Source organism: Podarcis melisellensis (genome assembly GCF_964234715.1).
Source record: "Podarcis melisellensis genome assembly, chromosome: 6".
NCBI classification, from domain to species: Eukaryota; Metazoa; Chordata; class Lepidosauria; order Squamata; family Lacertidae; genus Podarcis; species Podarcis melisellensis.
The window spans coordinates 778,846-802,009 of record NC_138538.1 but is presented as its reverse complement, the minus strand read 5'-3'; the positions used below and the strand labels follow the sequence as shown (position 1 = coordinate 802,009).

The window sequence follows — 23,164 nt, the reverse complement described above, 5'->3', positions numbered from 1 at the left end:
GGGGGCGGAGCATTTGCACCAGCTACCTGTGTCTCCCAATCTCACCTGTCTACAGGCACTGGAAAATGCCTGGCATCCTGAATCCAATGCAGTGAATCTGCCTGCCTTCTGGCTTTGTCATCTCAACACATTTTGGGGTCATTCACCAAATGTTGAAGCTCAGAAACGAAACAGCTTCATTTTTTAGTCAACATCAAAAGTCTTCCGCTAGATGTCTAAGGCCATAGTAACAGCATAAAGAAGGAAGTGATGGTGCGGATGCAGGTGATGCGCTGGGCTGCGCAGGTGCCAAGTGGGTAGCAGTTGTTCCAGGCCTGTGGGCATGGAGGGGGGCACTGCTTGCCCTTCCACTCTGGGCTGATTTTTCTCCCCTGCATATCAACCCACATATGGAAATAATAAGGGCTATCCATCTCCGTGGCTTTGCCTTTCCAAAGAGGGGAATTCAGCCACGCTGTTTGGGCCAGAGTGCCTGCTCTGTGGCAAAGCCCCCCTGGAGGCCTGGCGCCTTCCTGCCAGACGCTGCCCCTTGGCACAAGGCCCTCAGCAGTCCTGGGCTGAGCCACAGAGCGGGCAAAGCACCTCCGCAGACTGGCACACTGGGAATGGAGCAGCCCCGTCCCCACAGAAGACAGCAGGCAGGTCTCCAAAGATGAGTGGTTTTGACCTGTTTTATTGGTTCAGGTTCCCAAAGCGGCAGCAGCTGCTGCCGCCGCCTTGTCCTGCCCTGCTGGTGATGATGCTGCCTGCTTGGTCCTGCCGTGAGCTGGCGGAGGGCAAACCAGGGCAGGCAGGCGCTCTGCCCTTCAGAGGGGGGGAGGCCAGAGGAGGGGCTACTGGTGGAGCCCCTCAGGCGGCCACGGAGGTCGGCGGTGGGCCCTGCGGGGTCCTGTACTTCTCCACCACCTCTCTCAGGCCTTTGGAGAAATGGAGGTCTGCGCCAATGGTCAGGTAGCCCTGCAAAGGAAGGAGAGAGAGGTGGGCAAAGTTGGGGCAGGATTGGAACTCCGGCTGCTGCCACTTCCCAGGGGAGGGAAGACGCGGGAGCTCCTGGAAAGGGGAGGCGGAGGCGGTGACAGCAGCAGCACGGCCGCATCCTGCCAGAGAAGTTGGACTCTTGCTCTTTTTGCAAAAGGAGGCTCTAAAATGCATGGCGGAAAAAGGCTGTGAGGCAGCTGACTCGGTCTCTGCCTCTGTGGCTGGAAACAGTGAATGCTTCCGGAAGCCCCAAGAGGGGAGGGCTCAGATCCTGCTCATATCCTTATGCCTACCTTGTGGTAGGTGACCACTTCCTTCATGAAATCCATGCCTTCGGGGAGTGGGATCTGCACCCCCTTCTTGGTTCTCTCTGCAAGAAAAGGAAAAGAAAGAGTTGAGGCAAGAGTTATGGAGGAGAGGCCTCTCGGGGGCCACTAGCCCCTGCTGCAGGAACTTATGTACAGGTTGGGGGGGTTGCCCCTCCAGCAGATATCATGCACGTGCAGCCCACTACCAAAACCAGCACAATCACTTTTGTGACTTGTGTGGTTTGTCCCCACAAAACACTTCATCACACTTTCTTCCTATCTATTCAAAAGTCCTCTGCTGCACAATACCAAATGTAAGAATTCACTGATCAATGTATCTCCGTACTGGCTCACAGGGAAAACTCCAGAAATTCATCTAGACCTGTGAGCTCAGCTCCTCAGCAGCCCCTCTGCCTGAGTGATAATCCCTGGCATCCTGATACCTGAGTGCCACACAGGCTGCCATTCCAGAAATACCAAACCCAGATGAAGACAAAAGGGTGGGATTAACTTGGCTAGGGAAACAGGGAAATGTAAAAACAAAAAAAATTCCTTCCAGTAGCACCTTAAAGACCAACTAAGTCAGTTCTTGGTATGAGCTTTCGTGTGCATGCATCTGAAGTGTATCTGAAGAAGTGTGCATGCACACGAAAGCTCATACCAAGAACTGACTTAGTTGGTCTTTAAGGTGCTACTGGAAGGAATTTTTTTTGTTTTGACTATGGCAGACCAACACGGCTACCTATCTGTAAAAGGAAATGTAAAGATCTCTTTTGTTCCACTTGATGCGTTTTTGGTGGAGGGCAAGGAGAACCATGGGGCAGGGTCCAGGATGCTCCCACCAGACCTCCCCTTTCATGATGTAACCGTGATGTATGAGTGATGTAGTTTGGGGGGGGGTGTAACATGGGAATTAGCAGCTAATAAAAGTTTGGGGGCTCTTTTGTTTGGGGCTTCCATCTTGTTCCACCTGGTGGCAGGTGGGAGTCCTGTTGCGAGAGTCTTCAATCAAGACCGAGACTCCTGGCTGCTGTTTTGCTCTGGGATTCCTGGCTGGGGTCCTTGTTTTTTGTCCAAGGGAGCCCTCAGATTTCTCCCTTAACACCGCAATGGCTCTACTCTGTCTCCACAGTTGCGGGCAGCAATGCTTCTGAAACACCAGTTGCTGGAAACAGCAGGAGAGAAGAGGGCTCTTGGTGGGGGGGGCACAGAGTGACCACCCTGATGCCCAGCATTTTGTCCCGTTCCCCCCCCCCCCCGCTGCCCCAGTTCAACAGAGAAGAGAGGAAAGCTCTCGTTCTTGGCTGCGGTGGCCAGGCTGAGTCAGAAGTCGGTCCAGTGCCTTTTCCCGGGCGCAGAGTCATGCCACGCCTCTTACCGTTGATGATGGGCATGATGGTCAGTTGCAGCAGAGTCTTCAGGGGCCCTTGCAGAGGGATCAGCTGGGGAGGGAGGGAGAGAGAGAGCCATAGAAGATTCGTAGGGTCAGAAGCCCAACCCCTACAACACAGAAATCGCCACTAAAGAGTTCCTGACAGGTGGTCACCCGGCCTCTGCTTAAACAGCCCCAGTGAAGGAGAGACAGCAGCCTCAGTTTCCCCTCTGGCTCTTCAGGATGGCAGGAGCAGGGAGCTCTTTCCAGGTCCTTTTGGGGGGAGACACGGGAAACGGAGCCCAGCACTCTTGGGCACACGGCAAGGCACGGGAGGTGACCCCATTCTGAGCTGCAGCCCTGCCTTGCCTCTCCCAGGCCGTCTCCCCCAGGCCCAGCCCCCAGCACTTACGGCCAGGGATTCCAGCGCCGACTGGTTGGAGTAGATCCGGAACCTGAACAAGGTAAAGAGAGAGGAAGAAGTGAGTGACAGCCGTCCGTACTGGGCCATGGCTGCTCCTTCTCCCCATCCTGCGACATCTTCCGGTACCTTCTCAGGTCCATCAGCACCTGCAAAGTTTTCTTGCGCAGAAGCACCTTTGCGCTCAGCCGAGCTTCCTGGAAAGGAGATGAGGGGCAGCTCAGTTTCTTATTTTTTCTTTTTAAAAACTTTTTTATTGTTTATTTTCATATAACAAATTATTTCAACAATTGTATTCCCCCCCCATTTCCCCCCCACATGCCCCCCACGACTTCCCTCAGTTCCTCGTTCTGATTTATTTGCATATATTGTTCTCTGCATGTTACAAAAGTGTAAGGATCTCTACATTTCCCATCTATTATGTTAACAAAGAAATTGTGCACGTTTATTCAAAACCTGCCAAGGAGTCAATTCAAAGGAGCAGGTCAGTTTCAAAGGAGCCCGACATGGGGGACGGGGGCGACGGCCACCCTTTGGCTTCCCAACAGAGACAGAAGCAGCAGTTGGAGGCCAAGAACTGTCACGGCCTCCTAGAAGAGCTCTTTGACCATGAACTGGGACCCTCAGGGCCCTAATCCTGTGACAGCAGACCCCCACCCCAACAGCACTGCTCCCGGACAGTCCGCCCTCCCAGCCTTTGGGGCTCCAGAGTTATGCTCTTCTACAGGCAAGGAGCTTGCTGTGGAAACAGCTGCAGGTGACTCAGGTGAACCACGCCACAGGGAGATGGAGGAGGAGGAGGAATCGTAGAATTGCCGAGTTGGAAGGGACCCCAGGGGCCATCTAGTCTAACCCACAGCGATGCAAGAATTGCCGCTGCAGGAGGACAAGGGGTCGCAGGAGAGTCAGCAGCTCCTTTGAGCTGGGGGCAAACACCTGAGTGAGCAGGAGAAGAAGTTTTGGCCTCACTCAGAGATGCCCTGAGGGTCCCCTGTGCCCTTGGCAAAGAGCTGTATCAGCACACAACCACCCCTGGAAAAATCAATTTATTGCAATAGCTGCATTAGAAATTACAGCTCTGGTTACCGGTATCTCCCGCTTGGACTACTGTAATGCGCTCTACGTGGGGCTACCTTTGAAGGTGATCTGGAAACTACAACTAATGCAGAATGCGGCAGCTAGACTGGTGACTGGGGGCGGCCGCTGAGACCACATAACACCAGTCTTGAAAGACCTATGTTGGCTCCCAGTATGTTTCCGAGCACAATTCAAAATGTTGGTGCTGACCTTGAAAGCCCTAAACGGCCTCGGTCCAGTATACCTGAAGGAGCGTCTCCACCCCCATCATTCTGCCCGGACGCTGAGGTCCAGCGCCGAGGGCCTTCTGGCGGTTCCCTCATTGCGAGAAGCAAAGCTACAGGGAACCAGGCAGAGGGCCTTCTCGGTAGTGGCGCCCGCCCTGTAGAATGCCCTCCCTTCAGATGTGAAGGAAATAAGCAGATATCCTATCTTTAATAGACATCTGAAGGCAGCCCTTTTTAGGGAAGGAAATAAATAATATAATATAATAATAATAAAAATAATGCCACCCAAGTCCTCAAAGGGTCCGCAGAGAGGAAGGGCATAATAATTATAATTATAATCTATTTATTTATACCCCACCCTTCTGACTGGGCTTCCCCAGAAGAATTGCACCCCCTTGTTCTGTGGTGTGAGAAGGAGAGGAAACTTCTTCTGGGTTTTATCTTGCTGCGACAGTGGTGGCCCCTTGCCACAAACATCTCTGCCCTACACCCCCCAGTCTGGTTTTTGTGCCCCCCCAGGAGCTGTGTCCCTGGCAGGGGCCGGTTTCCCCAACCTCTGGCCTCGCCTGCACTACTCACCATGGTCATGCTGGAAAGCTGGACCAGGGGCTGATCCACGGGCGCCAAGAAGATGTTGAGGGTGGCTGTGACGGAAATGGACATCCCCGAGGCCTTGATGGCGCAGCTGGGCGGTGAGGAGACCCGCAGCCTCAGCATCAGAGGAGCATCCACCACGGAGGGGTTCTGGAGGAAAGAAGGAGGGACTCCAATGAGGAGAGCCTGCAGGATCATGCCAAATCTAGCGCAGCATCTTCCTCTCACAAGAGCTGGACTGTTGCCTATGGGAAATCTGAAAGCAGGATTCGAACGCAAGAGCCCTCTGCCCCTCCTGGGATTCAGGAGCCATCTAGGCCATCACTGCTTCCAGTGGGAGGGAGTTCCACAGTCTAGCTGTGCACTGCATGGAGAAGGGCTTTCATTTCAGCCAAGGAGGACCAGGGAACGGGCTTGGGGTGCCATGGGCTTTTCCAGCTGGGGAGCCTCATCCCTTTGGACTTCAGCCCTGGGGGCACAGTCCCTCTTGTGCCTGAGCCCACCCAGCTCTGTCCAGCCCTGGCCTGGAGCCCAGGCACCCTTCTTGCGACAGTGAGGCTGAAGGAGATCCCTTTGACTCCAGCTAGTTCCTGGAGAAATCTCTGTGCGGGACAAGAAGCGGGAACAACTGTGCGGGATCAACTGATGGGTTCAAACTTGGGAAAGGAGTACGGCAAGGCTGTATACTGTTTCCCTGCTTATTTAACTTGTATGCAGAATTCATCATGCGAAAGGCTGGGCTGGATGAATCCCAAGCCGGAATTAAGATCGCTGGAAGAAATATCAACAACCTCAGATATGCAGATGACACAACCTTGATGGCAGAAAGTGAGGAGGAATTAAAGAACCTTTTAATGAGGGTGAAAGAGGAGAGTGCAAACTATGGTCTGAAGCTCAACATCAAAAAACCGGAGATCATGGCCACTGGTCCCATCACCTCCTGGCAAATAGAAGGGGAAGAAATGGAGGCAGTGAGAGATTTACTTTATTGGGCTCCATGATCACTGCAGATGGTGACAGCAGCCACGAAATTAAGAGACGCCTGCTCCTTGGGAGAAAGGCGATGGCAAACCTAGACAGCATCTTAAAAAGCAGAGACATCACCTTGCCAACAAAGGTCCGTATAGTTCAAGCTCTGGTTTTCCCAGTAGTGATGTAGGGAAGTGAGAGCTGGACCATAAAGAAGGCTGATCACCAAAGAATTGATGCTTTTTAATTATGGTGCTGGAGGAGACTCTTGAGAGTCCCATGGACTGCAAGAAGATCAAACCTCTCCATTCTGAAGGAAATCAGCCCTGAGTGCTCACTGGAAGGACAGATCCTGAAGCTGAGGCTCCAAGACTTTGGCCGCCTCATGAGAAGAGAAGACTCCCCAGAAAAGACCCTGATGCAGGGAAAGATGGAGGGCACAAGGAGAAGGGGAGGACAGAGGACGAGATGGTGGGACAGTGTTCTGGAAGCTACCAGCATGAGTTTGACCAAACTGCGGGAGGCAGTGGAAGACAGGAGGGCCTGGCGTGCTCTGGTCCAGGGGGTCACAAAGAGTCGGACACGACTAAACAACAACAATTTCCTGGGGCGGAGCTGAGGGAGACTATCAGATCACACACAGAGAGAGGTGGAAGCCTCTCTTGTGCCCCTTTGCCCACAAGTCAGCATCTCTCCCAGAGCTCTGCTGCCCCTCTGGTGGGTGAGAAGCATGGAGTCTGGATGAAGGAAGGAGGGAACTGGCCCAGCGCAAGCTCCTTCCCTCCCGCCGCCACTCACCATCATGACGATGCTCCCGAAAAACGTGGCTCTCAGCAGAACCTCCAAATCCTTTGGCACCTGGAACGAGAGCAAAGGGTTCCAGTGGGTCAGAGCAGTGGCTGTGGGGTCCCTGGCCTCTGCCCGCTTGGCATTGCTTTTGATCCTCACCCACCCACCCGCCCCGTGGCTTCTCTGCCCAACAAACCTTTTCGTCGGCAATCTCCATGCTCAGAACGTCAGCCTGGAAGTAGGAGAAGAGGGCGGAATCGAAGAAGTACTCAGAGACGGCCAGGTACACCATGCGCTCCGTCTCCAGCACGACAGGCTCCACGGCCAGGTTGGGGAGGGTCTTGTTCTCGTCCCCCAAGTAGTAGAATTTGCCCTGTGGGGGGAGGGGGACAACCCCGGTCAGACCCAACTGCCAGGAGCCACCTGCTCGCAGCTCGCCCGTGCCCCAATCACGCCTGCCTGGGACCACAGGGTGGGTTTAGACTCCCCAAATATTCAATCCCTTGCCCGCATCTTGCTGCTCCTTCTGACGCAAGCTGGATACCTCCCCGTACCAAACCTCTAGGATTTAAATATTGGCAAAGGCTTCTTCCAGGAATGCAGCCGGAGCACACATCAGTCCCCGGTTCCTTGGGCTCTGCCTACCACCAATCCCAGGGAGCAAAGACTTCTCTTGTCCCCCTTGGGCAGATGTTGGGCACAGCCTGTTCAGCTGCTCCACCCCATGTTTTTGTTAGGATATAGTTCCGTTCCACCTTAAAAGGGTACAGGCACGACTTGTGTGCCACATGCCTGTTTACTTCCAGCACAGTCTGCTGGGAACTTCCGTTTGTATATAGCTTTTGTGTTTTCTGCTGTTTTGCTGGAGACGAAGGGAAGCACACATGTTTTCCTTTGTTCCTGAACTATGCTGAATAAAATGCTGTAACTACTGCTTACACATGTCTCTGTCTGCCTCTTCCGTTGTGAGAAAAATTATTCATTCTGCTGATAGAGTGTGCATGAGTCTCTAAATGTATCTGAGGCTCGTGTCGCTGATTGATGCTGACCAGGAACCGGAGTGTCGCCCGGCTGCCGGCCGGGGGCTGGAGACAGCTGGGGGCCTGCCAAAGGCCCCCGTCTCCCCGGCAGTATCCCAACAGTCTTCAGCCCTCTTCCCTGCCCGGGACCCCCACCCAAGTCCCGGTGTTCCCCAGCCCTGGGCTCTGCTGCAGGAGGCACCTCAAAATCCATGTCCATGGTGTCAGACGTGACAACGGGATTCTTCAGCAGGGAGTAGTCTATCCCAATGTGGTCGTCCACCGGGTTCCGCACTGCAGGGCAGGGGGAGAGAGAGTGAGTGAGCGCAGCTGATGGCCACAGCGTCCCTTGCCTGAGCCACATGGCCATGTTCCACCTCCACGGTCAGAGTGAAGAAGCCTCTGAACCCCAGTTGCTGGGAATTGTGTTCAAATCCTGCTTGCAAGTTTCCCACAGGCCTCTGGCCGGCACCTGTAAGAACAGGCTGCAGGACTCGAAAATGTTCCAATTAACATTTGTAAAAAAAACCTGAAGCCTTTCTGTTAGGGATTATAGGAAAAGACCTGCCAAGGAAACTGAAAAACATTTTCATGTATGCGACAATGGCGTCAAGAGTCTTAATAGCACAGGGATGGAAGAATGAAGAAATCCCGACTAAAGAACTGTGGCAAGAGAAACTGGTGGACTATGTGGAATTCGCGAAACTGACATATAACGTATTTTTCACTCTATAGGACACACTTTTTCCCCTCCAAAATTGAAGGGGAAATGTGTGTGCGTCCTATGGGGCGAATACAGGCTTTCGCTGAAGCCTGGAGAGCGAGAGGGGTCAGTGCGCACCAACCCCTCTCGCTCTCCAGGCTTCAGGCAGCTATCCGCAAGGCTTCAGAGCGCTCCGAAGGCTTGCAGATAGCAGCTGCAGCCTGAACCCCGCTGCGCTCCCCAGGCTTCAAGCAGCTACCTGCAAGCCTTCTGAGCCCGGCGGGAGTTCCCACCGGGCTCCGAAGGCTTGCAGATAGCAGCCTGTTCTGGTGGCTGGTGTCGGGGCAAGCTCGGGCTTCCCCTGTCCCAGCCCTGCGGCTATAAACAAAGGCGCGTGCAGCTTCTCCCGGCTGGAGAGGTTGCGCGTGGCTAAAGAGGAAGCCAAGACAGCCAGCGGGATAATTTCCCCCCTTTATTTCCCCCCCTAAAAACTAGGTGCGCCCTATGGTCCGGTGCGCCCTATGGAGCAAAAAATACGGTAAACTATGTGATAAGGACAACTGTGATTTTAAGGAAGAATGGGAACCCTTTACAAAGTACATAAAGAAATAACAAAATGAACTGGATTCCTTGGCAGGTTTTGATTAAACACTCACAAACTTTTCATTGATAATAGCCCATCAGATAAATAAAGGATCTATATAATTTTGTAACATGCAGAGAATAACATTAAGGGGAATTAAGGATGATATGTTTTTTGATAACATGTTTTGTTGAAATTCCTAATAAAAAATATTATATATAAAAAAGAACAGGCTGCTGGACTTGATGGGTCATTGGCCTTCTCCTACGTCCCCCCACTATTGACCCTCCAGCTCAGGCAGGCAGCAGGGGCAGAGTGTGGGTCGCCTTGCCCTGCCTTCCTCACCTGGCACCGTGTCCAGCAGAGAGTTGATCAGGACGAGCCCCGCGTGGTTCAGCACCGGGCAGATCTGAAAGCGAGAAAGGGAATGGGGGAGTCTGCGGGGAGCAGGAAGCAACGCGGAGGGAAGGGAGGTTCTCTCCCCCTCTCCTCTTTGGGACCTCTTCCTGCCCCCTGCCGGCGAGAGGGGCTGCCAAAGGTCCCCTGCCCCATCTACCTCTGGCTTGGTGGTTCTTACCTGCTGGTTGAGAAGGTAGCGCATCCCCGTGGTGAGGAACGTGCCGAGGAATTCATACACCTTTCTGGAGAGAACGCAAAAGCGTGAGAGTGGAGCCCAGAAGGGATAAAAATCAACGGTTTTCTTTAAAAAAGTTTTTTTTTATTTAAATCAGAAATATTTATAATAAAATGCTTTTGGAGGAAAAATCTTTCTAAAGATAGTTTTCTATTTGTTACATTATAGTTCAAAGGCTATTCATCAGGAAATAAGGATTTGTTTTAAGTTTTTCATATGTGCTAGAACTCAGTCTAAGTTTTTTGTTTGTTTTTAACTGTTTAACCACATCAGTTAACAAACATGGATACGTATGCTATAACGTTTTTGTGTTAAATAGTTTAAATTGTTATTAAGGAAATGATTGTTTTTCTCCTTCCCATAAAGTACAGCAGAAAAGTTGTCCGAATATAAACAATAATTTCATAATTACCTGTCTTTGTATTTCTAATAGTATAACCAAATCAGTAATTTTTGATATAACTGTAAAAACTACTCTGAAAATGTATTATTCCAAAAATGAAACCTTCATCTGGTTGTATATATTAAGAGTATACAAGCAAGAATGAGTCTGTCTGTAAAATAATAATAATAATAATAATAAATTAAATAAAAAATTGAGTCCTACTGACTAGTGATTTAAATCGATTTGATTTAAATCAAAACCACCTTGGTGGAGCCTCTTGATCCTTTCCAAGGGGAACTCCCAGAATGCCCCTCCCCCCCTGTCGCAGCATCTCCTAACACAAGGCTTTGTGGACCTTCAAGGATGCTGAATGTCGGAAGGTGAGACACATACTTAAACTCCCTCCCACAGTAGGTGGCCACCACCCTAGAAGCCTTAAAAGAAGATTGTAAAGAGCTATCAAAAGCTGCTAGCCAGGAGGGCTGTGCTCTACCTTCCCCTGGAACCCACAGGAAGGGGGAGAGTTGCTCTTGTGGTCAGATCCTGCTTACTGGTTTCCCACTGAGGCATCTGCTTGGTCACTGTGAGAACAGGATGCTAAATTAGACGGGCCATTGGCTTGATCCAGCCAGCTCTTCTTATCTATTCTGCCCAGTGGGCATGAGCCACCCTAACTCCTTGCTGGACCTTTCAGCCACTGCCCCCAAAGCATCCTCAGCCACCTTGGGCTCCTTTACTGCTGCCATGAGCTCCCTCCCGCCCCTTCCAACCATGCCACCATGATGCCAACTTAGTTGCCAGCACCCTTCGGCAGTCCAGCCTGGTCCCTGAAGCAGCTCCTGGGGACTCCCCCCAAAGCAGCAACCAAGGAGGAGTCAGGGGCCAAGCAGGAGTCAGGCCTACCTGAGCGTGCCGCTGAATCCGGCATGCATGCGGGCGATGGAGGCATTGCAGCTGAAGTTGGAGATCTTGAGGCGGCCGCTGTTGTCCTTGGAGAGCTCCAGCTGAGTGTGGATGTGGACCCCCTCGGCCGAAGTGTTAATGGAGCCGATGTCATAGCTGGGGCGGAAAGGGTTACAAGTAGGCATGGGGGTGGGGAGGCTGACTCTCCAGGCGTCCCACAGGAGGCCAACCCCCAAGTCCTCATATTTTGCTGGAAGCCGCCCAGAGTGGCTGGGGCATAAAGAATTAAATGATGATGATGATGATTAGGCCAGCAGCCACACAATTCAGCCACAAAGGGAGCCCACCACAGGGCACTTGGAAGCCCAGGCCCAGCCTTTGATGCCAGGATCAGGCCAGGGTCTCTGCAGAGAGAGCGCTGAGGACCAGGCTGGGAGGGCACAATTGGCCCATTAGAGTGACAGAGGTTTCTGTGGGAGATTGCAGTCAAATATAATAATGCATAAATACTAGTTAGTGCATGAAGGGGTTAAGACTACAGAGTCCTTTTCCTAGACTCAGCTAGGTCACGGCTCCTCTTCTCTGAAGAGGGAGGAAGTTAAGCCTTCTCTTCCTGTTCCCTCTCTCTGATCAAGGAAGACGTGCCTAAACAGACTCCAAGCTTAGAGCCCGTGCGATTGAAGCAATCTTTCTGCATTTTCTACCCAACAGTATTCTGCCTGTGCTCTCTTTGCCGCTGCTTGGATAAATGCATTAATCCGACTTTTGGAACATTTTGTAAGTAAAGCATTTTAAACTTACTTAACAGTGTGTGGTCTGTTCATTGCAAAGGGGTAGAAAGAGGGGAGTGCTTTGCAAACAGACTAAATGAGATATGCAAGCCGCTTATATTCCTCTCGCTTCACTGAGCTGCTTTGTGAGTTTAAACTCTGGAACTGAGGGCTCTCCCTTGCTGGAAGGTGAGCTTAGCCCCACACTTTGATTCCAGGCACCTACTTAATTCTTTTGTTATTTACCCCCCACACGTGGGTCACAGGGATTCATATTTGCCTCATTCCCATGCATGATACATGCTATCCAGGCAGACTCATCAAACTGTAGAGCTGCAAGGCCAGCTAGTCCAAGGCTTTGCAATGCATGAATCCCAGTTAACAAGAGGTCTTGCCACTTCAGGGCTCACAGCTCCCTTGCAAGGACCCTCTGCCTGTGGTGGGAAGGAGCTGGCTCCCCGGGGGCTTAATAATAATAATAATAATTTATTTATACCCCACCCATCTGGCTGGGTTTCCCCAGCCACTCTGGGCGGCTTCCAATAAAATATTAAAATACAAAAGTCTATTAAACATAAAAAGCTTCCCTAAACAGGGCTGCCTTTGGATGTCTTCTAAAAGTGGGGTAGTTGTTCTCTTTGACATCTGGTGGGAGGGCGTTCCACAGGGCGGGTGCCACCACCAAGAAGGCCCTCTGCCTGGTTCCCTGTAGCTTTGCTTCTCGCAGTGAGGGAATCTCTAGAAGGCCCTTGGCGCTGGACCTCAGTGGGGGTGGAGACGCTCCTTCAGGTATACTGGATCAAGGCTTAGTTACCCCCCTCCCCAAGCCGGCCTCCTCCAAGGCTCCCTGTTTGGGCTGGTGCCAGAGGCTGGGCTGGGGCGAGAGTGGAGTGCGAGTGACTCACAAGAACCAGTAGAGCAGCTGGCGGCGGAAGCGCAGACTGATGGACCCGTTGTTGATGTTGAAGGCCAGGTGTTGCTTGGGCTCAAAGCGCAGGTCGGAGGCGGACAGGTGGAGATGGGTCACTCTCACCCTGCGGGGAGAGGGAGAGACGCAGCCTAGTACTGAATTGCAGAGTTACAGCCTGCAACTAAACTATGGAACTCCTTGCCACAGGAGGCGGCCACCAACCCAGGGTGGGTGATTGGTCCCTGGCCAAGCACAGCATCTTCTAAGCTAGGAAGCAAAGCCCCTGTGGGGCAGCCCCTCCCCCCAAATAAACTCACTTGCTGATGTTGTAGTGGAACTGGCCCTCCTTGCCGTGGAAATCAGCGATGGTGATGTTCTCCAACTCTTGTTCCACAAAGCGGAGCCCCTCCTGCTTCACTGCAAAAGCCCCCAGAGGCGTGTCACCGCCAGCTGCTCCCCTCGCAAACCCAGGAGGGGGGTCAAGCAGCCCCCCACATCCCTTGGGGGCAGAAGGTGCCGGCCAAGAGACCCGCCAAGACCCCTTTGGCAGGCAGAATGGGGCAGGACCCCAAGGCCAGAGGTGTCCTTGGCAGGAGCAGTGCTGAGGACCAGGCAGGTACCCCAAAGAGAACCGCTTTGCAGGATCCCCTCCCCTTGCCCCCCGCCTCCTTACCCAGGTCCAAGCCCTTGGCTGTCATCCTGATCTTGAAGCCTGGAGTGGCAGCGGCAGCCGCTGTGCCCAAGAAGGGCAGCAGGAGGAGGAAGAGGAGAAGAGAGTGGCACAGGACCATGGTGGCACTTGCGCTGCAAGAGGTGGTGGAGGAGAGCAAGTCGTTGGCCCTAGAACATAGTTCATGCAGGAGCACATCGTTAAACTGTGGAACTCCCTCCCACAGAACTGGACAAAACCGATTTTCTTATGATTAAAGAAAGCTCTATGTGCTTTAACCGTTTCATACCACAAATACGTTGTAGATTCTGGGGCTACATTTCATCTTTGATGCATGCCAACCAAAACTACTGTTGTGACCTTCAAGGTCTAAAACATCAGTATCCATTCCCTTGTGCTCAAATCCCACTTGTGGGTTTCGCATTGGGTACTGTGAGGACAGGGGGCTGGACTGGATGGGCCCTCTTTGGCCTGATCCAGCTGTAGGTGCGTGGGCAGCAGCTCCCTCTCTTTCCCCGCCCCCCTCCCTGGCAAGGGATGTGTGCCAGGGGCTGCGCGGGACACAGAAGTGGCACCAGTCCCTCCCCCAGTGCTGAGGGCCAGTGATTTGATGGGCACTTGGCCATCTTGAGCGCTATTCACTGCGCACAGTCCTCTGAGGAAACCCTCCTCCACATTACAGGCAGAGCAACAGAAACCTCAGCTCCTCGGCGCTGGGGGGGGGGATTTGAATGCAACTGGCTCTGTGCCAGTCTAAGACGAGAACTTCCTGGGCCCAATTCAAGGTCCTCAGCTGGAAGTGAAAGTCCCTGAATGACCTGGGGCCCCAGTTCTCAAGAGAACGCCGCCTCCCTCCCCAGCTGGGACTCTTCTGGGGGTCTCCATACTAAACTGCGGGTGGGGCCTGTGGGACAGAACCTTTTTGGTGGGGGCTCTGTGCCTGTCAAATGACCTCCCCACTGAAGTGCTTCTCCTCCCAACCTTATCGTCTTTGAGGTGCCTGATTTAAAAAAGAACTTTTTTCTCATGTTCTTAAAGGCTGGTGTGTTGATGATGTTCTTTATGGGGCATGGTAATTTGAATATTTCTATGTCTTTATGTGATCTATGGGCTACTTTAAAAATGAGACTGCACTTTAAATTGCATTTTAACCTGTATTTTAAATTGGTTCTCCCCCCCCCCCATTATGTTTTTACTGTAATTTTTACTGGTGTTAGCTGCCCTGAGCCTGGCTCTGGCCCGGGAGGGCGGGGTATAAATAAAATTTATTATTATTATTGCACATTACACTTTTACAGGATTTATTTTTTGAAATTGTTTACCGTATTTTTCCATGTACAACACGACCCCTCTTTTGGGGGACTCAAATTTATGAAAATGGATGATCCCTATGTATAAGACGGCCCCTGTTTTTTAACATTATTTTAGAGTAAAGAAACCTAGTCTTATACACAGAAAAGGACAGTATTTATTGAATTTATCTCCTTCCTTGGAGAGGTCAGATGGCCCTCTGTCCTGGAGGCTTCAGCTGAGATTCCTGCATTGCAGGGGGTGGGACTGGATGACCCTGGGGGGTCCCTTCTGACTACCATTCTAGGGTTCTGGGGGTTTGTCTCCCACTCTTCCTCTAGAAGGAGCCTTGTGAAGAAAGACACAAGTGAAGAAAGACCCAAAGCTCCTTTTGCCCAGAGTGCCCGTCCGGTGGGTCACGCTGAGAGGGCTGGAGAAGACGGGCCTTAGGGTCAGAGCTGGTGGGCATTTTCTTCAGAGCCCGGCTTACGTTGTTTCAGATGGTCACACTCCTGCATTGCAGGGGGTTGGAGTACATGACCTTTGGGGTCCCCTCCAACGTCACAGTTCTAAAACTCTGAGCTTTTTAAAGATGGACAGGAGGCCAGACCCAGTTCATGGGGTGAGGATCACAGGGGTCCTTGCTGGGAAGGAAGAAGGATCCTCTCTGGAGCTCAGCCGGAGCTTCTAGACGGGACCCCACCAAGCCCCCCCTTTCTCTTCTCTCCTCCTCCAACAGCTGCTACCCTGAGCGCTCAGCAGAGCCTCCATGGTCAGAGGCAGCTATCCGCTAACTTCCAGAGGACGGGCAATGCGCACCAGGGACGCAAAGGTCTGGCCAACGGGACTGTGTGGATCTGGCCGCTGGCCGAGAGGGCTCTGCGAGGGAGGGGGCAGTCCAGCCTGCGGACTCTTTCTTGTGCTTCTCCTTTGTGTGTGTGGCGGGGGGGGGGGTGTCTGGCGAGCTGCTGGAAGATCAGGAGTTTGAGGTCAGGCTGGGGCCAGAGTTTTCCAGCGGGCTCCCTTCTCCTCCACTTGCGCGCAGCCTCGGGCGCAGCCCCGCCGGCCGCTCGCTGCACACTGCGCGGGAGCGGGACTGGGGGTGATACAGCCCCCCAAGAAAGAGGAGCTCCACCGGGCAGTCCCGGGGATGAGGGGCAGCTCTCTCCAGCAGCCCCCTGAGTTTCCCCCACCCCAGCTCGGGCTGCCTGGTTCCTGAGCCGGAGCACCCCCCTTCTCCAAGCCAGACCAGGACCCGGGGGCGCAGACGAGCCTGGCCCTTGCCCCCTACCCAGCCCCGCGCAACTGCCCCCGTCCCCGAGACCCCGGGGCGCTGCCGGTGGGATGCCAGTTTCCCGCCCCCCTCGACGCCCCCCCCCACTCTCCATGCCCCCTGCTGGGAAGGGGCCTCTGGAAACCCGCCTCCTCCTCCTCCTCCCCCCCCCCATCGCGGGCAGGTCTGGGCCGGTGGTGCCCGCGGCAGACGCCCGGAGGCTCCTTGCCAGACGCGCATCACGAGCCCCGGCTCCGCGCTTCCCCTTCTCAGCAGCTTGGCGGGCGACGCCGCGCTTTGTCTCTTCCTCGCGGGGAAGGGAAGGCTCTCCCCCTCACACGCGTGTTGCCCGCGACCGTGTGAAGGCGGCGGGGACCCAACGCTCCTTTCTCCCCCGCCCCCTCCCGCTGCAGAGATCTCGTGACTTGCGGACGAAGCCCGCTAACTCCCCTCCGTCCCCCCGAAGCCCTGGCCAAGCCAGCAGCCTCCCGGCGCATCCCCGCGCGCGCGCGACGGAGAGAGGGGAGATGGGGGTGGTCGCTTCCCAGCCGATGCTTCCACCCCCGCAACCGGAATCCCGGCGGAAAACGGAGAGGGGAGCTTGCTTGCAGGACCAGCTGGGGCCGGGGGGTCCTCGCCTGCCCCCCACCCAACGAGGGGTTCCCCGGGAGGCTGGCGAAGGAGGGTCCTGCAAGCGGGAGAAGCGGCCCCCCTCTCCAGCCCTGCTCTGCAAACCGGGAGAGCGGCAGGCGCCGCGCACTTGCCGGCTGCGCTGGTCCCTCGGCGGCGTCTGCTCCGGCCTCTCCTCGCCCCGCGTCCCGGCTTGCCCGCCTGCGCGCCCGCCCGGCGCCTTTATACTCCCTCCCGGCGCTTCCTCGCCCGCCCCAGCGGAGGAGGGGACAGCCCGGGCGGGAGAGGCGAGGCCACCCGGGCCGGGCAGGCAGGCAGGCGAGGGGACGGGGCGCAGTTGCTCCGGGGTTGGCGCCCCGGGGTGTGCAGAACAGGAGCCTCGCTGCGCGCATCCCTCGCCGCGCCCCCAGGAGCTGGCCTGAGGCTCTCCGGACCGCGCCTGGCTTGCCCCACCGGCGCCTGCTTCGCCCCGGAATGAGCGCTGGGAGGCCAGCGTTGTCAGCTCTGGCCGGCAGCAGCTCTCAATCCCAGAAGGGCCTCCTTTCCACCGCCTGGCCCTCCTGCCTGCTGGAGCTGGAGCAATGACCTTCGTGCCCCTTCCATTCCCTTCCCAAAGCGCCTTGGGGGTTTCTCTGACTGGGTTATCTTCACAACAACCCTGTAGGCTGGGTCAGCCTGAGCCAACGTCGCCCACGGAGCAGGGAGCCGGCCCTTGCTCTGCCCCACCCCGAGGCTGCATCAGGAGAGCCCTTGTTTGCACAAAAGAAAGAAACCAGATTTGCTGTGTGAAAAATGAGTTGCTTCTTGCATTCCTATCCCAACTTTTTCTTCCAGGCAGTCTACATGATTCTTCTTTCCCTCCTCATTCAGTTCTCACAACAGCCCTGTGAGGTAGGCTAGGCTGAGAGGCAGTGGTTGGCCATTGAGCTTCATGGCCGAGGGCAGATTTGAACCCAGGTCTCTTCCAGGACCTAATCCGGGTCTCACTTTTGATGCCCGGAGAAGCAGAGTCCAAAGAGGCAACAATTTAGAGCACAGGAGGTCCCATAGCAGAGAATCAGCCCCCACCCACAGAGGAATTGAGGCAGGGGTCTTTCTCTTGTTCTTCCAATCTGGAGGTGCTTGAGATTTAATCTGGAGCTTCTTGCGGGGTCAACCATTGAACTTCTCCAGTTCAGTGTGACTCAGCCATCCTGACGGGGTCCATAGCCTTCTCTGGATTCAGAGAAAGCAGCAGACTCCTCTCCTGGCCCCATCTTCCCAGGGCGCTCAGCTCCCCAGGTGACCTGGCCGACCCACAGAGGAAGGCCTTGAAGGGTCCCTGGAGCCCTGGGGAGTTCCAGACACGAGGTGTGGGAGGGTGTTACTTAGGAGTAGCCGGACTACAGCATGGGAAGGGCATGAGAGAGGACACTGAAGGGCCGAGGTCCTTGTGGGTTGAGTCCCTGTGCTTCCTGCCCACCCCTTTTCCTGCTTCCAAGCTGGATCCCACAGGTTTTGCTCCTGGGGGAGGAGGGGGACCTCAGCAGTGCCCCCCGACCCTGCCGCTAGCTGGGCTTGGCCCTCCTGCGCTTTGATGAATGCCACATTGAAAGGGGGGGGGGAGCCCTGTGTGTTTCCACAGCAGGTTGCTTCCCTCCTGCCATTGAAACCACTTATCAAAGCAGCTTCCTCAAGGAGCCCGGCCTTCCTTCCTGTCGCCTCCCAGGCTTCTGATGCGACTGCAAGCACGTCTCTCTGCATGGAAGAAGCCGCAAAATGCCGGCTCTCTGCCTACCAGCAGCAAGTCAACACATAAAGCTGGATCAGACCAATGGCCCATCTACTTCTAGAAACCAGCATGGCGTCGTGGTTAGAGTGTCAGGCTAGGGCTCAGGTCAGCAGAGACTAGAGTTCAAATTCCCACTTGGCCACGAAGCTCACTGGGGGCCTGTCATTGCCCCTCAGCCTAGCCTGCCTCACAAGGTTGTTGTGGGGATTAAATGCAGAGAGGAGGAACCACATACACCGTACGAAGTTCCATGGAGATAAAGGTGCAAACAACCAAGGAGTTGCCATTGACAGACAAATTCATGGAGGCCAAGGCTGTCTCTTTTCCTAGGTGCAAAACTGGTATGTTTCTCTTTTAAAAATAAGTTTCTCTTCCGTGCTGCCAGTGCCCATGATATGTTTGGGCTGGTATCAGTCTCGTGAAGTTAGCCAAAGCAAAGGGAGCAGGAGAGTTTGAACAGAGACTTTGCTGGTTCCATTATGGCAGTGGCGTGTGGTCAGTGGACTGGGGGACTAGGCCAGCCCCCTAAATGTTCCCAGTAAATTAGAGTGCAGTGGTACCTCAGGTTACATACGCTTCAGGTTACAGACGCTTCAGGTTACAGACTCTGCTAACCCAGAAATAGTGCTTCAGGTTAAGAACTTTGCTTCAGGATGAGAACAGAAATCGTGCTCCGGCGGCGCGGCAGCCGCAGGAGGCCCCGTTAGCTAAAGTGGTGCTTCAGGTTAAGAACAGTTTCAGGTTAAGTACAGACTTCTGGAACAAATTAAGTTCTTAACCTGAGGTACCACTGTATTAAAGTATTAAAGCCTGGAGCCTCCTTCCCAATGCCTGGAAGCTTCTGGCCGGCTTAGGGAGGGAGGCGTGATGCTCACGCGTGCAACGTCACAGGCACAACATTGCCGCCCCCATTGCCCTTGCAAGCTGGCGCCTCTGGCCCTAACTGACCCCCTATGAAAAAATTCACCGCATGCCACTGCATGATAGTCCACCTGAAAGGGAGGGAGCGAGATGTCATGGGGGCAAACCGGGCTGGGAAACATGAAGGGCATCTTTCTGGCTCCAGCACCATCTCCGAATCACACCCAGCAGGAAACGAAGGAGAGCAAGAAAGCTCCCCAGGCACTGGAAAGAGCATCTCTCCCTGTTCTGCTTCTTCCTCATTTTGCTGCTAACCTTAAGAGACAACCCCATCATCCCTCCCAGACTGGAGGTTGGGGCGAAAGGCGTCACTGTGCGGCTCTGCATTCCAGAGATACCACTTGGGAGTTTTCTGTGCTGAAATCCGGTGCCTCTGAAATGCTCCCGGGCTCAGCCTCCGATGCCCGCCTTTCTGCTTGGCACCCAAATGCCAGCGCAGGTCCCTGCAGGAGCGACACACCTTTCCTATGATTCACTGCGGGGGAGGCAGTGCGGTGGGAAATCAGCAGGGCTTATCTGACCCCTCTTTTCTTTCTTTTTTTGCAGCCAGGGACAAAATAAGAAAGAATAGAGCCTCCTTTGAGGGCTCTTGTAGGTCACCATTATTCCCATTTTACACCTGGGGAACCGAGTCCAAGTGGGTAATTAAAATGCCTATCTGCCAGATCCAATCATGGATTTGGAAGGGAACCCCAAGAGACATCTGTGTTCAGGGCAGCTGTCTCTCAGCTCCATCTGGTACGTAGGCTGAGACCCTCCCTGCCTGCGCACTGTCTTGCCAGAGTGGTGCATGCTCTGGTTATCTCCTGCTTGGACTACTGCAATGTGCTCTAAGTGGGGCTACCTTTGAAGGGGACCCGGAAACTACAACTAATCCAGAATGCGGCAGCTAGACTGGTGACTGGGAGTGGCTGCCGGGACCACATAACACCAGTCCTGAGAGATCTGCTCCCAGTACGTTTCTGGGCACAATTCAGATTGTTGGTGCTGACCTTGAAAGCCCTAAATGGCCTCGGTCCAGTATCCCTGAAGGAGCGTCTCCACCCCCACTGTTCAGCCAGAACACTGAGGTCCAGCGCCGAGGGCCTTCTGGCAGTTCCCTTATTGTGAGAAGCAAAGCTACAGGCAACCAGGCAGAGGGCCTTTTTGGCAGTAGCACCTGCCCTGTGGAACTCCCTCCCACCTGATGTCAAAGAGATAAACAACAACCTGACATTTAGAAAACATCTGAAGGCAGCCCTGTTCAGGGAAGTTTTTAATGTGTGACATTTTTATGTATTTTTAATCTTTGTTGGAAGCCGCCCAGAGTGGCTGGGGAAACCCAGCCAGATGGGCGGGGTACAAATAATAATAAATATGAATAATATTAATAATTATTATCTAGCCCACTCCCTGCAATGCAGGAATGACAGTCCCTAGTCCCAGTTTCATCCTCCCCTCATGGCCTTATGGCTCTGCCTTTGTCTCCTGCTCCATCCCTCAGTGACCCTTCCAATGAGCCTGTGGGGGGGGGGGGAGAACGTGAAGAAGGGTTAACGCTGGGAATCCCTTTCTTAGCATGTTTGTGGCTCCGTGTGGCTCCGTGGCAGCAGGAAAGCGGCCTGGCCTGGCCGGGCAATTGCCCCTTCTTCCTCTCTGTGCCTCTGACCGGCAGCGGCTCCATCCGCAACTAATCAGCTAATCTCTGCTAGTACTTTAAGCAACCCTGGAATTTGTTCTTGCAAGGGCTGTTATGCAAGGCTTCAGCCGCAGAGTGCGTCTGGTTTGCAGGCAGGTGGTCCCCGAATCATTCCCCAATGGCATCTCCAGTGGGGGCTGGAAGGGCTCCTTTGCCTGAAACCTGGGAGAGGAGCAGGCAACGCTGAAATGGCCGGGCCACTGCTCCAACGCAGCGCAAGGCAGCTTCCTGAGCCTCCTGTGCTCTTGAATGGTGTCTTGTTCTGAAGGGTGAGAAATGGGCTTGGCAGTTTATAAGGTTCCCCTCTCTGCCACTTTACTTCTCCAGTGTGGAGAGCCAGGGTGGTGTAGTGGTTAAGAGCGGTGGACTCGTAATCTGGGGAACCGGGTTCGCGTCTCCGCTCCTCCACATGCAGCTGCTGGGTGACCTTGGGCTAGTCACACCTCTCAGAAGTCTCTCAGCCCCACTCACCTCACAGAGTGTTTGTTGTGGGGGAGGAAGGGAAAGGAGAATGTTAGCCGCTTTGAGACTCCTTTGGGTAGTGATAAAGCGGGATATCAAATCCAAACTCTTCTTCTTCTCCAGCTCCTTTCACTAAGTTTTGAAGAGAAATGGGAGGCAGTGATGCCTGCTAACTTGGATGACTTTAAAAGAGGGTTGGACAAAACAATGGAGGAGGCGAGGATGGCCATGCTCCTGTCTCCACAGTCAGAGGCAGCGATGTGTCTGAATCCCAGTTGCTGGAAACCGCAGGAGGGGAGAGTTGCTCTGGTGCTCAGGCCCTGCTTCTGTGCTTCCCATGTGGGCATTTGCTGGACCCTGTGAGATTCAGCCGTCATCTTCTGTGCCAACTTTTAAATGCTTGCTGAAAACTCCTATTAAGGACAATATGAATTAAAATGTAAATTACAATCAATGTAACTAATTGTATCTGTAAATGAATATAGACAAACAACAAGACGTGTATATACAGAAAGATTTATTTGTATATAGACACTGTATGGATAAAGTTGAATAAAGAACAACAATATACAAAATCAATAAAGACAATGTGAAAAACTATGCAAGACGACATAAAAAAGCCAGGAGAAAGGAGGGAAGTCAACTCTTAGGAGTAAATGTAAAGTAATGTGTATATGTATTGTATGTAATCATAAAATCAATAAAGATTATCTTCAAAAAAAGAAAAGAAAACTCCTATTTCTCCAGGCCCGTGTAGGTGACTAAGAGCACATCTCCCACAATTGGTTTATTGATGCTTTTAACCGCTTTGCTTCTTAAAATTGTTTTTAATACTTTTATTGTATGGTTTTTACATCTTTAATGTTGTAAACCACTTTGATACGTTTTGTGATTGAGCGGTATATACTTTTATAAAAGAATAATAGGTAACAGACTGGCCTCATCCAGCAGGCTCTTCTGAAATAACTCACTAAGCATTAGCAAAAAAAGGGCTAATGCTATTCTAGGCTGCATCCTTGGCACTCCCCCCCCCCCAATTGCTGCACTGCTGGTCTCCTCCTACCTCTAGGGAAGACCTACAGGATTGATTTGATTCCACACCTTGTTCCCAACGCGGATCATCTTCCCTGGTGGGAGAGGGAATGTGCCATTTTGTGGTTAACCTCAAGTGCCAAAATATCTTGGGGAGGCCCTGCCTTGGATGGGGCTTGTGAGATCAGAGTAAATATTGGGGGGGGGGACAAGACTCCAAAACTTTTGATGACAGCCCTATCACAGGTGAGAAGCGTTTTGAAATGGTAGCCAGATGATTCTCCAGCAATTATATGGGTCAGCCAACATGCTAAGAATAGTGCAGATAAACGAGATGTCGGGGCTGACAAATGTTTGCTTCCTTTTAGTACAAAGCTGAAATGGGACGTTAAAAAATGTCAAAGTGAAAAGTGGCCTCCCCCAGCAGTTTTGGGCTCCGATCAGCCTCAGCCAGCCGAGCTTGCAGGTGCTGCTCAGGTGTTCTTTGCTTTGAGCAAGGCCTGTGTGCTTCCTTCTGTGCATCCAAACCATCTGCTCAACTCATTCAAGGATTCCCAAACTTTATCTGGCCTCACCCCCTTGGTTAAACTCATCCCTAGTGCCCCCTACCCTATTAAAAACATTATTCAGAATAGTGGTTTGCACGACCCACCAGGGAAGACAATAACATTCAAAACAGTAACAGGTAATTGCACGTTAATTAAAAAACCAATGAAAGTGATTTAATTAATTCAAGAAAATTGACGAGCTTGAGTTTTTCCTGCCACTTAGTGTCCCCCCCCCCCAGGTATTCCC

At 53.2% G+C, this 23,164-nt stretch overlaps 1 protein-coding gene across 3 annotated transcripts; it reads right to left on the bottom strand.

Annotated features, from left to right (window-relative positions):
* Positions 1-645: 645 nt before the first annotated feature.
* Positions 646-17,006, bottom strand: PLTP (phospholipid transfer protein). Of its 3 annotated transcripts, none has more exons than XM_081915336.1 (16): positions 16,611-17,006; positions 13,316-13,446; positions 12,960-13,059; positions 12,638-12,766; positions 10,963-11,118; positions 9,618-9,681; positions 9,386-9,449; positions 7,957-8,048; positions 6,932-7,108; positions 6,745-6,804; positions 4,963-5,127; positions 3,209-3,276; positions 3,071-3,113; positions 2,665-2,728; positions 1,272-1,348; positions 646-957 (listed from the first exon to the last, which is right to left on the bottom strand). In XM_081915336.1, exons 1-16 carry the CDS (start codon positions 16,895-16,897, stop codon positions 850-852), a joined length of 1,785 nt encoding a protein of 594 aa, XP_081771462.1. In that variant the 5' UTR covers positions 16,898-17,006; the 3' UTR covers positions 646-849. The 3 variants fall into 3 exon arrangements, with proteins under 3 accessions (XP_081771462.1, XP_081771461.1, XP_081771460.1); XM_081915335.1 differs by having other exon boundaries at positions 16,636-16,717; XM_081915334.1 differs by lacking the exon at positions 16,611-17,006 and adding an exon at positions 15,422-16,202.
* Positions 17,007-23,164: the final 6,158 nt, after the last annotated feature.

Bases quoted from the DNA above. Each gene is read 5' to 3' on its own strand.
- PLTP (XM_081915334.1), bottom strand. From the start codon at position 16,050: ATGGGGGGGGGGAGGAGGAGGAGGAGGCGGGTTTCCAGAGGCCCCTTC. The intron at 13,447-15,421 runs GTGCGCATTGCC...CACCTCTTGCAG, and splicing joins GCCAGACCTTTGCGTCCCTG to CGCAAGTGCCACCATGGTCC. The intron at 1,349-2,664 runs GTAAGAGGCGTG...CTTTTCTTGCAG, and splicing joins CATCATGCCCATCATCAACG to AGAGAACCAAGAAGGGGGTG.